This window comes from Aphelocoma coerulescens, chromosome 7, assembly GCF_041296385.1.
Source record: "Aphelocoma coerulescens isolate FSJ_1873_10779 chromosome 7, UR_Acoe_1.0, whole genome shotgun sequence".
Taxonomy (NCBI): Eukaryota; Metazoa; Chordata; class Aves; order Passeriformes; family Corvidae; genus Aphelocoma; species Aphelocoma coerulescens.
Window position 1 is genome coordinate 19698796 of NC_091021.1, and position 19806 is coordinate 19718601.

Consider the following 19806-nt stretch of genomic DNA (forward strand, 5'->3'; position numbering starts at 1 on the left):
ATAATAAACTGTTAATCATGATACAAAGAATCTCTCTTAGTGCTGACAATGACTCTTGCTTAAGATGAAGCATTTTCATCAGTGAGCTAGTTGTTATGCATTACCAGCATGTGTGCAGTAGCCTAGCGTGACACCAATTTGCATAATTTCTCTCCTCTAACAGGCTTCAAAAATAATAATAGGCATACAAGATAGAATCCACTGATTTTAAACCTCCTTCAGCAGCTATCTTCAAGGAGCAGTTATCAAAAGAACTTCTAAAGAACTAAATCTAATAAATTATAAATGTATTATTTGGGTTATCCTTTCCAGGCCTATAGCCATCTAAGTTAAATTCTGTAACAAAGACCAAGGCAAACCACAAGCAATTGCCTTGACATATTCCCAGACAAGAGGCAGGGCTGGTATACTAAGCAAGTTCACAGAGGATGCAAAACTGGGAGGAGCTGTTGACTCCCTCAAAGGCAGGGAGACCCTGCAGAGAGACCTCAGCAGATTAGAGGGCTGGGCAACCACCAACCGTGTAAAGTTCAGCAAGGAAGTGCCAGGTTCTGCACCTGGGATTGGGCACCCCTGCAGGTACAGACAGACTGGGGAATGAGGTGCTGGAGAGCAGTGGCACAGAGAGGGATCTGGGGGTCCTGGTCAATGGTGAGTTGAATATGAGTCAGCAGTGCCCTGGCAGCCGGGAGGGTCAGCCGTGTCCTGGGGGCATCAGGCACAGCCTCGCCAGCCGGGCAAGGGAGGGATTGTCCCGCTCTGCTCTGCACTGGGGCGGCCTCACCTCGAGTGCTGGGGGCACTTTTGGGTACCACAGTGTAAGGTAATAAACTACAGAGAAATGTCCAAAGAATCACAACGAAGATGGTGAAGGGCCGTGAGGGGGAGCCGTATGAGGAGCAGCTGAGGCCGCTTGGTCTTTCAGCCTGGAGGAGAGGAGACCGAGGGGAGACCTCACTGCAGTTACAGCTTCCTTGTGAGGGGAAGAGGAGGAGCAGCACTGATCTCTTCTCTGTGGTGACCAGTGACAGGACCCGAGGGAATGGCCTGAAGTTGTGGCAGGGGAAGCTGAAGCTGGGTATCAGGAAAAGCTTCTTTACCCAAAGGGTGGTCAGGCACTGGGACAGGCTCCCCATGGAAGTGGTCACAGCACCAAGCCTGACCGAGTTCAAGAAGCATTTGGACAATGCTCTCAGGCACAGGGTGTGACTCTTGGGGGCCAGGAGCTGGACTCAATGATCCTTGTGCATCCCTTCCAACTCAGCACATTGTGTGATCCTGTGACTGTCTAAAGGTGGCTGGACAATGCCAATATCCACTGCTGCTCACAGTGAACTTGAAAATCAGTAAAGGTTTTGGGGGTACAGATAAAAAAGGACAGATAGTCATAAACATAAGCTGCTCAAAGCTGTTACACCTGTGTATGTTATTTAATAATGCCTTAATCTACAGGGAGTAACAAAAACAACTTTGGTTTTTTGCTGATCTGAACCCAAAAGAGACCTTACCATTTGTTAACATTAAGAGGAAGCAAAAAGAATAATGTGTTAGCAAACTGGTATAACTACTGTTGGACCTTTTCTTATCTTCTAGGCTTACACATTTCTATATTGTGAATAGCAAACAACATTGCTGTGATATTCCAATTCTCTCAGATACTCATTCAGTAAAACGTCTGGCCTTATAAATATGAAAGGTAATTTAGACCTTGGTCCACTCTACAACACATTTTGATATTTGGTAATCAATAAGAAAGATCTGATTTATCTTTATCACACAAGGGAAGATGCCATAAAGCCTACAAATTGACATTTAGGCCTAATGTCCACTAAAACAAAAACACATCACCAAAATACTCAGCTATCCCACTAAGTGAAAAGATACAAGCACCCCAGGAGAAAAAACAGATGCCAATAGCAGCAAGAGCAAAAATTCTCAGAGCTTGCTCCTGTCAGCTATTTCACACTACGAAGCACTAATCAATTTCAATTCCTACTGATTCAGGGGATTTGAAGGAGATTAACGCCTCCAAGAGTTGTGATCTTGAAGAGAAACAATTTCATAACAACAACAAAATTGCCCATGAACTTTCAGAATAGAATTTAAACACAGAATAAAGTACCAAACTGGCTTCTCTCCCTGATTAACTCTTGGGCTGCTGCAGATGGTCTGGAAGAAACTTAAGAGAATGCCTGAACTTAATTTACAAAGAGAAAATATGACAGGTAAGAATGCTGTATCACATACTGGGTACAGTAACTATGACCTGGAATAATCAGCCTTTAGCAATTCATTAGTAGCTGTTTAGTTTTTTTAATACATATTGTTCAGTTTATGGAACAGGTCTGTGTTCAATACTGTGGTTTCAGAAATCAAAAGAGGAAAACATTCGTGATACTGCTTGAAAAAACAGAAAGAGAGAATAGATAAAAGAGTTGTATGTCACCACAAGCAGCATTGAACTGAGATATCAGTTAAGGTACACTAAAAGTAGATTAGATTGTACAGACAATATGAAACAGGATCTACTGTATTACATTTTAAACTCTGCTTCACCTTCAGCCATTATGTTCTATCACTTCATATGACAGTGGGTCATTTCCCCTTTAATAAGGATACCCTTTGCAAATAGCCCCAGTTCCTAACTTATTGCTTAAGCAGAGAGTACCTGCTCAAAGAATGAAGTTTGAAGCACAATAAAAGCATGCTGAGCAAAACAGAAACTGACATTATCCATTCAAGAAGGGTATCTTTATATGGTATGAGGGATGTGGTGTAATTAGGATGCTCCTTTTACAAGATAGCATTACAAATAGAGTCTACATTTCAAATACAGTCCTAGGAGTTCAGAGAACTCAAGAGATACTCTTGACTAGAACTCACCTCCTGTACTGCAAAAATCATATTTTATATATGCTTCAGGTTCTATTTACAAATTGGACAAACTAGTACCTTTCAACAATACCTTGTATTCAAAGGTGTCTCCTACACAGACATCCTAAGCCATACTTCTCTAAACACTACAGCAATGTCCCATTGCATCACCCCTCTCAGAAGTCTCATCAGCTGTTGCCAGGTAACAGTGCCGAGGCAGCCCCAAGGTTTGCTCTAAGTGTTCCTTGAAGCTCAAAGCATGTACATTGTGGCTTCTCTCACCAGACATGTGACTTTGTGGACTATCTCAGCCACAGAAGCATGCTGGCAGCTAGTTCTCCCATGCCTTGAAGCCCTCTCTCAGCTCCACAGCAAGGGTATTTTTAAAGATATGTGTGAGCTGAAATAAATATATGCACAGACTTAACAGGGTTTCTGAAAACCCCTTTACTTTAGCTGTTGCAATGAACATAAATAAACAGTAAAACCAACAGACATCTTGTTTTGACTTACCTGTCTCAGCTTCCTGGCATCTTGAACTCCTTTTCACTATAACCGGGAGTCCTCAGTCTCTTCCTTCAAGCTTGTGCCATTTACTCTGAAACACATTTACTCTTCTTTTCTAAGTCTCTCCTCCTGATCTCTGCAGCATTCTGCCTTTTTGTGAAAAGAGAGGCTGATTTTCCTTCAAAATGGCTGATAAGAATCCCTCTCCTTTAATCTTCTGGCCTGCCTTGCTAGGTCATTCCTCTTCAAACACACTATGTGACCAAAGTTCCCCACCAAAGTCTAGCCTCCCACTTTAGGGGAGTTTAAAGTTTGATAATCGATTTGTCACACTGAGTATTCATTAGTGTCACTCAGTCATCAAAATTTAATTTTTCCTCTTTGTTAGCTTTTGGCAGGTGCAGTTTATTTCAACCAATCTATAGAAGCAGAAGCATAACAGATAAGCAAATGAAACCGCATTTAAAATTATGCTTATAGTCTGATAGATTTACACAAAAACCATCCCAATGTCAAACAGAAATTACATATTGTATATAGATTCCTTGAATTGTCCCAGCTGTCAATATACTTTTACTACTACATGCACATTTCTGTAAAGAGACTTTCTCCAATCACTACTCTTCACATAATGGAAGGTTTGTTACTCAGCTTAGAAAAGCAATGGTTGCATCAACAAGATACTCACTTGAGGGTGTTTCAGCAAAAACAATATATTGTGTTGCGTTTTTGGAAACTGCCATATCTGATTTATATCCTTGTGGTATCAGTTGTACAAAGGTAATTCTCTATAATGAATTATTTATTTCCTGTTGTAATAGACATCTGAGATAGTCATAAATATTTATATTTTCAGTTAATTCACTAATGAAAACTGAAGTAATTCTAAAATGGGAGGTTATCTCAGAGGCATGGTGACCTAACAGTTTCTTCAACTTTTACATTGGTGAAGACAACCTCTATATGGGAAGCAAGAGCAGGTGGAAGAAAACTTCTCCTGAAAGCATGGTACAGCAATGGGCTAAGCATCAAGATAGAGTATTTTTGTGTGTATCACAGAAAAAAAATTCTCACTTCTATCTCTGTTTTTCCAATTTGTAAAATGTGTGGTAACATCCCCTAATCATATTCCTTTGCAACCCCTGGCCTTCTGACTAGCATTCCAGAGAGATTCCTCTTCAGCAATGCAAATATCTCTTCTTAGACAATGAGTTATTGGTTTGTGCATTGACCTGTGCAACTCCACTATCTTTACAGCACCTAAGAAATATTTTGGGCCGCTGGCTGCCTGAAATGGTTTCAGAACCACCTATGTATTGCATACATAGGCTACAGGCAAAAATTCCTTCAAGTTAGTTGGCTGTACTGATATCATCCCACACCTAAACCAGGTCAATCTAAACAGCTAGAAAAAGGGTTTATTTACCGCATTCATAAGACAATTTGGTTTACCAAGGTTTGTAAAGTCAAAAGAGAACAGAAATTTTAAAAAGAAGTCTGCATCCATTTAGACTCCGATCAGCCCTTAAAGGGCTGATCAAATAAACTCACAGCTCTTTTTCAGCTCATATCCCACTTCATAATCCATCCCTGTCTCTGGGGCAAATCACCTTTGTCTGCACCTCTAAACACAAACTGCAACTCCTTTATCTAAAAAGGCAGTAATCTGTTCCTCCATCAAACAATTACTTTTCACCTTCTGGAGAGGCTGACTGATTTAGGTCTCATGTGAAAAGTCTCACCTACCCCATAACACACTTGATTATTCACATTTGGCTCAACTTTTCACAATCTATTAGTCCTTTGTGAAGCATAAAATTAGCTGGAAAACGGTCAAACCTCAGGAAAAAAAGCCTCTCTAAATGGAAACATTTACTTTTTATGTATTTGTCATGTTGTAAAATCACAACCATCCTTTAAGCAGACACATAATGGGATTGAGATGTGACTCGTAGTTAAATGAGTCTTTTAACAGAAGCTGCATGTGTTAGTAATGAATGCTGCTGAAGTTAGATAGTGGTTTATTGGTAAGACTACAGATCCCTTGCCTAATTCAGTCCCAGAACACAGGGGACACACTACTCTCATGAGTCTGGCAGCAAAGATATTACTGCAAACATTAGGAAAGAACATTACAGACTACACATGCTGCTTTCCTCTCATCACTACTGAGAAAGGTCAGCCACAAACGAATAATGATTTTGAAACTGCAAATATCTCACCTATAGGGGGAAAAAACAACCCATCTTACTGAGACAGGTTAGGGAAAACCATGTTCTGCTGGACTTGTTCTCTGAATAATAACTCTTTCAAGGACCTCAAATCTACAGTGATTTCAGAAATTATTCACAGGCCTCCTGGACTCCCAGAGTAAAAAGGGAGGAGAAAAAATGAGGGGATGTAAACCACAGTTCATTCTGTACCTTCAACTACTGATTGTCAGTGAAAAAGGAAGAAAAATATTTTAGATGACAGATTCTGAAGCAGTTGATGTATTTGCTAATTCAGAGGTAGAAAGGAAGTGCAGTGCAATGTGACAAAATCAGAAGCTATATGGTACTCCACATAAAAATGGAATCCATTACAGGTTTGAGTACAAAGAAAACACTTCAAAAGATGAAGAGACAATCATGCAAGTTTAAAAGTTAAATAGGTCACTGGTAGAGATCTTAAGGAAAATACTGCAAAATCCAGAATTAATCCTTGACAAGGCAATTAGATTGTGTCAGCAACTGAAGCCATCCGTGCCAGAACGACTCCAGTCTTGAGTGGGCTGTACTCTGACATAATGAAGGTGTTCATGAATCCAAAACACTAGGAGAAAACAGACCTGCAGGAGACAGGCATGTGAGCTCTGACTGAAGCAAAATCAGCATGTAAAACTGCCTATCAACTACGAGTCCAGGATAATGCCCAGCACAAGCAGCACAATGGATTACATTATTTTGCAAAAGGTTGCAGTGTCAGGGTATTTGGAAGCTGCATTTAACCAGAGGCTATCGTCCTTGGTCCCTGTCCAGGCTATCCTTTAGCCATGTCTCTGCCTAAGCAGGTACCCCATTCATCCAGACCCAAGCACTAACCCATGGACTTGATTTTAAGAGACCTTGAGTCTGCCTTGTTCCTCCAGACTCACCTGGCAGTCGCTGCACTGTCAGCTGACTGGCTGCCATCCCTGGGCCTGCCCCCATGCCCATCTGGGGTCCTGACAGGATGTCCCATGCTCAGTGGGGCCATTGGCCCTGCTGCCTCATCGTCACCCATGACTCCTGGCCCTTCTGCCCTCACAGGGCAGCCCAGCCCACGCTGCACAGTGCCTACTGGTACTTTACTCAAGCCTTTTTTCTGCTAGCCTCCCTCAGAACATGCAAAAGCTTGCACACTTTTCAAACCAAAGAGTAGTGAGATCTATAGATCCGTGAGTGTATATCAAGACACAAAATCAAACAGCCTGATTAACACAAGCCAGATACGTTTTTCTCATTATCACTCTTTTCACCTTCTGAAAGGAAGGCAAATGAAGAGACACATGTACAGCATTACCTGGTTATAACTGTTAAGGTTCACAGACTCTTCAACTAATGTTTAATGTCCATTTCTTATGAAAACACTATTTATATAGAAAATGTTTATTGAAATACAAAGGAATGTAGTGTGGAACTTGTTAGGCAAATATTTTAAGGCAAGCAAACTCCTTTTTGTATTTTCTTTTTTTCTTTTTCTTTTCCTCCTTCACACAGGATAAGCAAGCATTTGAGGCCATAAGGACATTCTGCTCTTAGTTAAGTAATAATTTAGACAGACAATATTTAATTACACAAAAAAGCCACACTGTAAAACAGAACCTTATTTCAGGGACAGCATCTAAAAAAAATCCTCTCTCCCAAAACCTATTTTCAAATTTAATTATTTTCTTCCTTCTATTAAATAAACAACTCCTTCAAAATTCTGGCAATTCAGTATGTATTATTTAACAAAATTAGTCTTCTGATTTGTATGTCTCTGGGATTCATGCAAGAGTACGACCAAGTCTGAATGCTAACCAAGTATTCTTCTGCCTAATGAAATATTCATACTCATTTGTCATCAAGACTTTAATAAGGAGGTATACAGCCTTCTCACTTCTGTCAGTAAGGGACCGGCAAAAACCTTTCCTTCATTTAATTCTGAATGTCTCCTGAACCACTTCTTATAATTTCCTCTTCCTGTACAACACAGCACAAGAGATATTTAAAATTTACTTAGGAAGATGACTCCATATTTCAGATAGACAAATAAAGTTTATATACTTGCACCATCCAAAACTTATAGAACTTTTCACCATTAAAACCTCACACTACTACTATGCTTTCCACATCTCTCCAGACGTATCATTAAGATCAGAAAAATCAGATTAAATAAAGAAGGAAAGCTACACTACGGCATATGGAGGCAAACAAAACAAAACTTTAAGACAGCTTTAGCAAGAACCATACCTTGAGGAAATGGCATCATCGCAACATTCTTGTCCACAGTACAGCCCTGAAAGCTAAAATGCTGTTTTCTCCATTTCAGTTCTTGTGGAACTAGTCAGACTACAAAAGATGTGCCCCTGGACACAGACTTTTACATGTGGAAAAATCACCCTAATATAAGAAGGGGGAAGCGGGGTGTGGATTCTTCATCACAACTGTTTGCAGAGAAAGCACATTATCTGATTTAACAAGTACACAAAATTGCATTCTTAGGTGTTCCTTATACATGTTTTATCCTCAGTCTTTCAGCCTGTCACAAAGAGCAATCACCTTCCAGCTCAGACAGTGGATGAATTTTCTATTCCAAAGGCCTTTTGGCAGATTGGTCAAAAGGTGTTTTCACAGCAGCCAGTTTGCTGCTATGAGGGAACATGAAACCAAGCACATTTTCTCAGGAGTGCTGCTGAATTCTGTGAAGTTCTCAGCTGAGCAACCTTAAGCCATTAGAAATCACCTTACTACAACCTTTTGCCCAGCTATTAAATCAGTTGGCTTCTCTGCATTACAGTATCTATTATTATAGTCAGTCACCATAGTCCTTCACTCTTGAAACTGGAAAGAGGCTGAACTATCACTAGTGAGAAGCAACTTAGCCTTACATGAATCACCCATGTATTCCTTTAGTTTACTGTTAGCTGACTTCTGCAGAGCCTCCAAACCTTCTGCCAGCATATAAATTGCTTCTGAAGCTGTGAAACAAACATCAGCAAGGGAGTTGCACTAACATCACTTTCCTACATATTAGCAGTTGTTAAGTCACATACTCTAACACCAGTCCTTCCTCTTCATTTGATGACAATTTGTATAGTTTTCAATAGAGCAAGCAGTTTAGTTTTATAATCATTTTTCACTAAGACAGTGTCTCACCACAAACCATTAGGCATCATACCAGCTTATAAGCAAAATCCTTACATTTTGGAATATTCAAAATTTTCATTACAAAACAATGTAAGATCAACAGCTGAAAAATATCCTTTTGATTAAACTAATGGGGAATTTTCCCCATAAACATAGCTGTAAATTATTTTTAACACTTTTCCAAACATACAAAAGATAAAGTGATTTTAAAATGCTCTTAACTTTTGAAGATATACTCTTTTTCCCTGAATTCATTTTTAATCACAGGAAACTTTTTGAATTATGTACTACATCTACCATATTTATCTCATAATCTCTCCTGCCTTACCTCTCAAGACCATTAATTCAATGCTCCATCTGCTACAGTTGCTCATACCACAAGTGACATTTACATTAGGTTTGTTTCCTCAGAAGAAAATGTAGTAGAAAAGGTACTCTGACAGGTCTTTATATCCATTTCACAGGCTAAACACAAGTTATAAAGATCATCCATGTAACTACTGACAGAAATGATGAGAGAACAACTGGAGACAACAAGATGTGCACTGAACATGCCCTCTTCTTTCAAGTGAGTTGGAATTAATCACATCTATCATTCATCCCTCCAGTAGGTTTAAAATACAGTGTAAAAAATATACCAGGAGACATGAAAACTGCCATCCCACTCTACACGTTGTACAACTCCTCCTGCTTTATGCACTCAGACTAAGTTAATTTCCCATATATGCAGGAAAACTGCTATCAAAGGCAATATTGCATTCTTTCAATACCAGAAATAGGGCTTTAAATTTTTTTTCTTTCAGAACAGATTTTATACCAAGTCTGTAGAGCAAACACAATGATGTATCAAATAGCTCAGTGACAAGTTGTATGGACGTACTACAACATGACAGGCTTGTCCCATGGCAGAGAGGAGGTCAGTTACATCCAGACTGCTGAGGAACATATTCAGAGATCAGAAACCTGAAGAACCCTGAAGAAGAACAGCTTCTGCTCTCCCTATAACTCCAGGTTTTAACACTTTTTAAGATATTAAAAAGTATGCAGTAACTCAGGGAACTTTGCAACTTTCTCCTTTTTCTAAATAAAAAACCTCACCTATATGGAATAACAGCTGTTTAAAATGGTTTTTAAAATAAATGCCTCAGTAAGATCACAGATTTTACAAAATCTGCAGTGAGCTGATAAGCATTTGCAGGAAAATAATTTTCTACCACCAACCAAAGTCTTGGTATGTTCAGAGGACTGACCTTCAGGCCACCTTAATCCTACAGGCAACCTTTTCTCCGAAAAATCACTGCACCACACTAAGCTACTTCTCCATTTCCATTTTGTCTTGTTCATAGTAACTCTTACTTTGTGTTAAAATTCTGTATATATTTTGTACATACTTACTAACAATAAAAAAAGGAGAGAGAGAGGGAAAGAGAGAGGGAAAGAGAGAGATTTACTGAAAATACTTGTCCTGTCTGTCTTTCAGGCCCAAATTAACCACAGTTCATTTCCACCCTTCAGTTCATGCTAGGCTGGGTAACAGAGAATAGTAGAAGTAGGAAGACCATGGAAGAGATGAGAACTGTCAACAGCACTGATCATCAAAGACTAATAGAACAAATTATTCTTACAGCTGAACTACCATGAACCATTTCCCTCTTTCTGTCACATTTGCACAATGCCTAAGCTAAGGGTAGAAGTAGCAGAACACACTGCTAGAAATTGGGAAACTTTCCACCTGGAAGAGTTCAGTAAATTCTGCTTGTGCAGTAAAGTATTTATGAAACAAAACTATGGATGGGATTTTTTTTTTTCCAAGAAGTAATCAAATGTAATTGAGATCCCCTTTGAGATCAGGACCACTCCTCTAGTCCTATACCTACCCAGGAAATCACAAAGAGCAGAGACAGCACTCTTTCCAACTGTTTAAGCAGCCTTTTCTGTTGTTTCAGGTTTCAGTGCCAGGAAAAAGTGTTCCTTCTGTATTTCTATATTTTCTTTTATTATCCGCAAAAAATTGCCAGAGATGCCTCTACCTTCTTATACCTATTTTTACAGACAACACATCATTTCCATATGAATCTCAAATCTCTATTTAGTGTCTGCCTTACAGCTGTACTTAAGCAACCCATGGTAAAACAAGTGCCCTCTCCCTTTGCAGGACACCCACCCCCTCAGCCCTCCACTCTAGGATGTTATAAAGTCTTTACCAAAACATTTACAATATGCTACTTATTAGTGACACAGAGTCCTCCTAAAAAACTGTTCTGCAAAAAACTTCTCTCTCCTGACAGCTACAGGTAGAAAATAGAACACCTGGAACAAGGAGACGCAGGACTATAGTTAAAAAGCTCTATTTGAGACCCGCACACCCGGGTCCAAATGTAAGAAAGAGGAAAGACTGGGAAGGCAGCAAAGGTAGGGCACAACTGCTTATCTAGGAGTTCACTACAGCCTCCATCATAGAGCTGGAACTGTGTCAAGGACAGAGTAGAAGGTTTACTTGGTCCTATGACAATCTGATACACCTTGGGCTTAGGGCAGCCTTACCAGTAAAGGTATCATCACTACACTCCACAATATCCTCCATGTAGTCCCCAAAATATTTGCATGTTTTCACGTCACAAAGCACTTTGGAGAAGAAGCTGTGGCATATACTACAAATCACTGTGCATTCTACAGATATATCTATCTTGCAAAAACAGCTTTGTCAAGGACACAGGCATCTGCTGGCTAACAGGAGTCAAATCTTTTATACACATGGATAACTGCATATCTCTGCAAAAATTGTGCTAATCTAACTATATTTTGTCTTGCAAGGGTGAAGATCACCTTAGCGTGGCCATACCAACTGTCTTGTCATTAGCTCCATTATCACAATGACTTAAAAAGAGCTATTCTTGTTACTATACACATATATAAGTATCCCATGCAAGAATTTTTGGGTTTTTTTAAAAAGAGCTAACACTTACAATATGCAAATCCTCAGCTGGAAATTGTTACCTACAGCATTATTATTTTCAGGGAATTGATTTTTCTTTTTAAAATTTTTGATAATGAAATCCCCAGGTTTCATTTCACAATAGGTTGACACTGACAGGGCCATGAATCCTGATGAGAAAGAAATCTACCATTTTATTTTTTTGGCAAAGAACCCAAGCAGAAAAAGGTATACCATGAGTCAATTCTTCAGACAGGAGTTATAATGAAAGCAGTACAGGCTGCACTCTTCAAAATCCATCCTTTCTTATTGTATCAAGGTTGTAAAAGCTTACTCCTCCTCCAATACTCTAGGCACTGCCCTACATCATAACTATCAACACTACAAACTCGTAAGTCAAGACTAACAGCCTTTAAGGTACAGTTTGTAACAATCACTCTTTTGAAGGAGGCCAACAGGTAAGGCCTGTAGAAACTAAGCACTGAATTTTCTTTCAGAGGTGAGACTAAAGAGTTACCCAAAAAATATACCTAAGAATTTTACCAGTCACAGACATTTGTATTTCATCATGCCACACACCTCTCAGTTCAAAAGTCTTTCACCAGCAAGTTGTTTTTGAACTGCAGTAGAAAGAGAAGGGGCTGAAAAAGCCCAAAATCCCAAGGGCAGTTCTACCCTTAGGGAATTTTACGAATGGAATTACACCTCTAATGCAACCTATCAAGTATAGCTGTGCTGTTACAGAAACGTATGAAGGCCACATTGCAAAGCAACAACAGTCAGTAACTGTTACATTTAATTACATGTTCTCCGTAACTTTCACAGTGTTCTTGGCACTAAGATGAAATCAGGAATCACCTATTTTGCCCGGCTGAATAGCTTAATTTCATTACATGAGAAAGAAAAAAGAAAAAGGTTAATAAATACAGCTCCAAGCAGAGGAGCAGTCCCCAGCTACCAGCTGACATCTGTAGAACAATGATGACATGTTAGCAGAATGAGACAAAGACTTGTCTATTTTGTGGAAGGGAGTCAAAACAACACATTTAGTTTTTCTCTAGGGTGTAAAAGATGACAACATTTAAAAACTTTCTTACCTAATCCAGTTTGCTTCAGGACTTGCTCTGTTCTCACCTGTTGCAACAAGAAACAGAAAAAGCAAAAGGTTGACAGTCCTCAAGACACTTGAGAGCTTTGGCATTTTTCCAGCTATATCAAAGTAACAGGCTACCCAAGCTAACAGTTGTAACAAACCTGACTGCATTATAGTTCTATTCCAAAGCTGACTAACAACAAAAGAGAATAAGGTGAAAAACTACAGGTTGCATTCTTTACCTGACATAGCTCCTGTTAGCCATATGCTCAACTCAGCAAAAGGTACTGTCTCTCTGAGCAATAAACCTAGAATAGGCAAAGGCTGAATTATTAACAGGAACATGAGGAGGCCTCAAAAGCACATGATGAATGAAACAAATACAAAGCTTACAGTCTGATTTAGTTTGTAAAGGCAACTTAGCTCACTTGATCTATTTTGAACACTAAATGGCATATGGAAAGAAACAGGATGATGCTTTATTGCAGTGCAGGGGAATGGTGAACAGAGTCCCTTAAACTGTCTTCATACCAGTCTCTCACAATGTAGAATTTTACTAAACTGGAAAAAATCTGTTTTTTGTTACATGGTTATTGTATACATTCCCATTCCACTGGTCACCTCTCTTTTCAGTCATTAACTGCTAATATGCCTCCAACACTCTTGTTTTGGCCTCCAGCTTTTTGTACCAAACATTGTAGATGTTTGCTCTTCAAGCAACTTACAACTGCACTGATACAGTCTCTAGGTTCATACTGTACTTCAGGTCTAAAACTGGATCATCCAATTAACTTTGAATATGGCATAGCACAGCAGGAATGAAAGCTATACATACCTGGGCAAAGGCTGGAACTTCTTTTACATTACTTTGTGTCCTTTGATAATGCTGATAGCAACTAGAATGTATCAACCAACAGAAGAAACCTTGACAGGACGAAAGGAGATATTGACACCAATTTCTCCTCTCAAGAGAGAATTTTCTAGTTCTTCTGTATTCTGTTCTGCAGAACTCTTATTACTTTCAATGCCATGAAGCAGACACTAATGCTTAGGACAGCATTCAGAAAATTATATTATCTGTTCAGGCACTTCATACTCTTCCATCTAGATGTTAGGTTCCTAATTCTAGGAGTGGGAGACACAGGACTCATCTTAAGCATTCAAATGTGAATATCCACATGGAAGTTGGACATTTAAACTTGACATTCACAATAATGAGAAAATAGGACCAGCATATGGAGCCTGGAGGGGAGCATCACTCAGGAAAAGTACATATCAGAAACTCTTTGTCTGCATGGTGCCTCTGGGAAACTGGGACCAAGAGATATACTTTGCTTACTCAAATACCTCCCCTTACTTGGAACTCACCTTTCTTTCTTATACCTTAATCTCAACACCCTCCATGTTTGACTCTCAGGCAGCCAAAAGTAAAGTGGCTGGTGCCCACCTTTAGACACAAAGGAAGATGGATACTTAGTTCCTGAATTACAAGGATTAATATTAGTTCCAAGTAAATACAAGGAAGGAAGTATGTATTTATTAACAGAGATACTATCTGCTTTACAGAGTTGACCTTGCTATTTAATACACTATTTTCAGTCATTGCACACAATGTGGCAATAGTAATTCAGTTCAGATTAAATACAAGCAAATTTTTTTTTTCCTTCACCAAAATGCCCAGCTTAATATATTGTTTAAGCTCTCAGCCATGAACACTGACCCCTCTGGAAACTACATCCCTTTCAAGTGTTTCAGGTTGCTTACTACAGAAATCTCCACGGGTTACTGCGAGCATTGCTCTGTGAATTGGAGGGGTAAATGAATCCCTATTGTTTCTGCTGCAGTAGCATGAGACCGAAGGAGATGAAATTTTCTTGTAAATTGTGGAAAGTGTGTGTAAAGTGAGAAAGGTCGAAGCAAAACCAAACAAAAAAGGTGTCCATGCACAGTATTAGACAAACAGCTGCCTGAATAGACTGATAGCAGTAATTATGCCATTATTTCAAGTAGGCTGAACATGTTCCACACTCTCCAGTGTACTGAATGCACCTCACTCCACAGTCAGTATGCTACGATGCTTCAGAAGATTAATTAATTTTCCTGAATTTTCGTCTCATTCATAAGAAATATTGTAAAATCAGCTTAGTCCACTGTTTCATACATGTAGTTCTGCAAATACCTCCTTTTTCCATACACAATATCAGTACTCCCCTCGCCACACAGCAGGGTAGAGGCCATGTCTGAGGAAGAAACAACTAGATGAGGGATGGAGAAAAAGAGGACCAGCTAGGAAGAAGCTACTGACATGACTTGTTCTTTACAAAGCAGCAGCAGCAAATAAAAAATGTGCTTCCTGCCCCCTCACAACATGCCATTACCACAGGCCAATTCTCAGCTGTGTTCAGCAGAGCTTTTCCCTACTGTGCAGCACTCAGATGGAAAAGCTCAGCCTTATACTGTCAGACATTTATCCCAGAGCAGTGCCATTCTAGCTACAGCCACAGAGTTTTTCAGCTTTGGCAAAAGGAAAGCATGTATGGCCTTATACAATGCATTATTCAGAGAAGTTCTCTTTCCCAGAGAGGGAAAAATTCCTTGCAGCTATTTTGCACAAATAGACAACAAAAGTTTCTCAAATTATTTTCCAGATTTCTGATGTAGCACTGGGTGTCCTCACTATTTACGCCACATGCTCAACTCCCAAAATAAGAGCTGTGCAGAGACGTGAAAGGTGCACGAAAAGCAGAACAAGTTAGGAAGGAACTAGCAGGAGATTGATTTCATGCATTTTATTTATCCATCTCCATTTCTACCTGCAGAGCAGTTGCCCTACTGTCCACAAACAGAGGAATGAATGCTTCCGTCAGCTGCACGCTGTAACCCCCCAGGCGACATCACCCTCACTGTGCACTCTTCTGTCCTTCTAGATTCTCCTGCTGCAGCTCCCTTAACTTCTTCCTATTACCCCTCTCCATTTTAGAAGCTACATGGCTTTATCAAACAGCAGAGACATAATCTATCACAGCAAATGACTCCTCAGGTTAGAACTATGAGGAATATGCCTCCATATTTTCACCTGTAATACAGGAGTCTTTACTAAAAATGCCACTTTGAACTTGTGTCCTGGATGATTGCCAGCCCCATTGCAGCTTGTTTATTCTGCTGCAGTACAGTTCAGTTTAAACTCATGAAAAGGAGTTAAACAGTCACAACAAAAGAAAAATTCCTACTGAATTAAGTGCTGATTGTTCCTGCAGGTGCAGAGCATTCCCAACTTCCCTATAGTAATCAAGCTCAAGACATCTTTCTGTTCCCTGGCTCTAAGTTATTGAAGTTCAGCTGTAGAGTAGATTGGAAAAAGTTTAGTGCTCACCTGTTCAGTTATGTTCAGGGTTTGTATGAGGCTTTTTTTTCCCCTTCGCCTTTTCTCTTACTGATCCATAGGCCCTCTTCCCTTGTTATTTCCTTGAATCACGAGAAGTCACTTCTAGGCGGGATAAGTTTGTAAGAACTAATGACAGAGAAGCTACAGGTACAGAATGTATCTCACTAAGTGTGTTCAGATGACAATTTAAAACTAGGGCTAGGTTAAAAAAAACCTAAACAACAAAAAACACCAACCAAACCTTTAAGCAGAACAAAAGCAAACCATTACGATAACTTTCAGGACTTCAAACCCCCTTCCTATACACAAATGTTCTTTGATTACGCTCACAGCACCGCACAGGTTATTAGCACTTTATTCATTACTCCCCTCTTCTCCAGTCCCACAGAAGGCTGGTAACGACAGTAACTTCTGTCTTTGTAACACAAGATGTTTCTATTCCCCAGACAAGTCTGCACTCAGGAGGCCCTTGTTAGTGAGCCTCTTCAGGCATTACCACAGCAAGAATCATTGTCTTTGTCCAGTGAACTTTTTATCGTGAAAGCATTTGGCAAAAACACTGCAAAACCCGTCCTGGAAGCTCTTAAAGCAAACACATAGCCACTGCACTGCTCACTAAATCCCTCTTCTCTGTAGTTAGAAAGTCAGTAATATAGATACAATATTTCTTCTAATCAAAGATTTTGGATGGTACTGGGTAATTCACTTACTGTGCGCATGCATCAACAGGGCAGCACATAATGCTGAGGAAGGAATCACCCAGTGGCCCTCTCTCCAGTGCACACAAACCTAGTGCTGCAGATAATGTTCCTACAGCTTCCTAACCATGGAACACCGTGGAGCAGCACATATCAGCACAGAAGTTCATATGTTCCCTGTTTCTAAAACAATCCATTTGCACTTAAACTGACTTTCCATTTTTAAAAGGGTCAGAAATGGCTTTTAGAAAGCTATATTCACCTTGACTCCTAGCCAGATTATGATATGAAAATCTTAGCCCAAGGGAAAAATAGCTCTGCTTGGTTCAAGCCACATTTTTATTGTTTGAATAAAACTTGGGTGAACTCTATTTTTATTTTTGTGCTACAATGTCAATAATTAACACCAACTTGGATTAACATTTGAAGGATTAAAGTATATAATGATGGAATATTAACTGCATTACAGTTTGAATTTGATATTAAGAATAAGCTAGACTTCAGTTTGGGAATATAAAAAGGGTCTTGATAAAGGATTCTGTGTATTTTCAGAACACATTCTATAAGACTCCACAGTAGGTTAAGATACAATTTACTGCTTTTTACAGAAAAAAACCTCAGTAACTGCATCTAACTTGCTGACAGTGACCTCTATTATTATACTATGCATCATGCTAACTGAAATTTCTGTAAAAGAACATAGTTTCCCACGTAATAACTTCACAAAACCTCAAAACACTGATCCTTGGTTTTCAGTGCAATGAAACTGAAATTCCAGAGTGCAGCTTTTAAAGCAGCAAGTGAAGTGAGAAAACCTAGCATTAAAAATGAAAACTAAAAACCATTTTGTATTCATAAAAATAAATGCACCACTTCAGAGAAATAAAGAGGAAGACATTTTAAGTTAGTCTTACCTCAATTTGCATGCAGCACTGTCTACAGATAACAGTACCTTTCCTTTCTTTTGCTAGTAACTGTATATGTGTATGTACCCAGGAGGAAGATTTGTTTGAAGGAATTTATGAAGTGTTATCATAGTATTTGCAATGTATATTGTGGTCCACTAGTTACTATAGGTCGCTTAAGGAAACACTATACACTAGAGCCAGATCTATTCAGGGAACTTACAGAAACTTTTCTTCAGTTATTCATGGCCTTGTCCCGATGGGCCTGAATTCCGTATCACGCCTACTTCTTGCCTTGTAGTATCTTCTGCCATTTTTAATCATGGAGATTTTTATTCCTGAGCATTCCTTACCTACGATTTTGGAAAAACAGGTACAGCTGGTCACCCCCTCGGAGGCGGGGCACCCGCACAGCCTCAGTGGCAGCGCTCCTACGGCGCTGCCACCCGTGCCCCCAGGCAGCCCAGGACCACCTCAGCGGGGCTCAGGCCACCTCCCCTCCCCGCCTAAGTCCGCGGGGCTGAGCGCAGACTTCGCTGGGGCCAAGACAAGCTCCCGGCGGCAGTGACAAGCCCTGCCAGCACCGACTCGCGAGAAAGGTGACAACCCCTGCCCGGCTCTGAGCGCCAGAGGACTGCAAGGCAAACGGCGAACGCCATTTCGAAGCCCCTCTCAGTTGAGCTGCGACCCCCACCCCAGCCGTCTGCGGGCGGCCCCGCAGGGCCGGAGACCTGGCGGGAGCTGGGCACACCTGAGAGACAGTGCTCTCCCTGTCTCTGCACGGCTGAGGAGCCGGGGTTTGCCACTCGCCTGCTCGGACCGAGCGCTGAGGAGCCCCGCACTCGGCTGCAGCGGGGGCGGTGCTCGGCCCCGTGAGGCGGCGCGTGCCGGCCCCTCAGGGCGGGCGCGGCTCGGGGATTCCCGGCGAGGAGCGCGGGAGGAGGGCCGGAGGCTCTCGGGAAAAGTCGATTGACCGCCGTGTAGGAAAGATAATGTTTAGTGAGCTTTTACAGAAATAAAACCGATGCGTAGAGGTGCACATCTAGCAGAATCGCTGGAACTAAACGCCTCAGTCCTCTCTGTGCATTCAGTTCATTGTGGAAAACAATGAATTGCGAGCGCAGCTCCGTCTGTGCTCTGAGACATGGGTCCACCTGGTGAAGGAAAGGATTTTATAAAGTATTTCTTCCCCTTTGAGTGTGAGTGTGGGGGAGAGCTCCCGTCTTTGGGCTTCTCCTTTTGTACCTATTTGTCTTAATTGAGTTCTGTCATAACCGTTTTTCAGGTTGATTCAGGAGAAGAAATTCAGGTATTTATTTCTCTTAGACACTTCTGTTTGTTTACAAAAAGTCTTAGAAAAACGGGAGGTTGTTCTTTTGATTAATATGCCGATGCTTTTTCCAAGTGAACACATCACGGGGGCTCCCTCCCACTCAGTTTTCTGCACCAGTTCTCTCTTTGCGTTTTGCCAGCCCATCATGACCACCCTCAGGTTCTTCCGCCGCGGCTGTAACTGTACCTGCCTCATACAATGTTACAAAGAGTGCTGTATTCATCAGCTTCAGCAAGGGCTGACTCACTCCACGGTTCCAGTACCACTTCAAGCATGGTATTCATTCTCATGTATATTTAACGAGTATGCTGTAAGTAATCTTCATAATTTAAAAAAAAAAAAAAAAAAAGTATGAGAGCTTTATCTCTGTGTATCTTTTCGTATTTATATAAGATGCAAACTTTAAAGACCAAGGAGCAGTGGATTTCTCTACAACATTCCTTCAGCACTACCTTTACCACTTGCTGTACAGTATTAACAAGTTTCTAACTATCATCATTATGACCAAGGTAATTTATTTTACCCTTCTTTTGATTAGTGAATTCTGTGCTTTGTAATCTTACAGACACACTTTTTCCCCTGCCATCCACATTCTAGTAAATTATGTCAAGATAATCCTTTATCAAAACTAGCTGATGCCAACCTTGATTCAGAGGGTCAGTGGAAAATAGAAATCCTAAGCATTTTCTCTGAGTTTAGCCCAT

At 40.4% G+C, this 19806-nt stretch overlaps 1 protein-coding gene across 6 annotated transcripts in view; it reads right to left on the bottom strand.

The window, feature by feature from the left end:
* Nucleotides 1-18600, bottom strand: part of MYO3B (myosin IIIB) — a 207787-nt gene extending 189187 nt beyond the window's left edge. For 4 of the 6 annotated variants that reach the window (XR_011151957.1, XM_069020693.1, XM_069020691.1 and 1 more), the window contains exons 1-6: nt 18521-18600; nt 17993-18122; nt 16155-16268; nt 14150-14228; nt 13024-13089; nt 12786-12822 (exon numbers count right to left, since the gene is read on the bottom strand). Coding sequence is in view for 5 of the 6 variants with exons in the window: in XM_069020693.1 (XP_068876794.1) it covers nt 12786-12822; nt 13024-13030 (44 nt within the window). In the remaining variant the exon portion in view is untranslated. Of the gene's footprint in view, nt 1-12785; nt 12823-13023; nt 13090-13616; nt 13706-14149; nt 14229-16154; nt 16269-17992; nt 18123-18520 lie in introns of all 6 variants that reach the window. The other 2 variants (XM_069020689.1, XM_069020690.1) reach the window with 2 other exon arrangements.
* Between the last annotated feature and the right edge of the window lie 1206 nt (nt 18601-19806).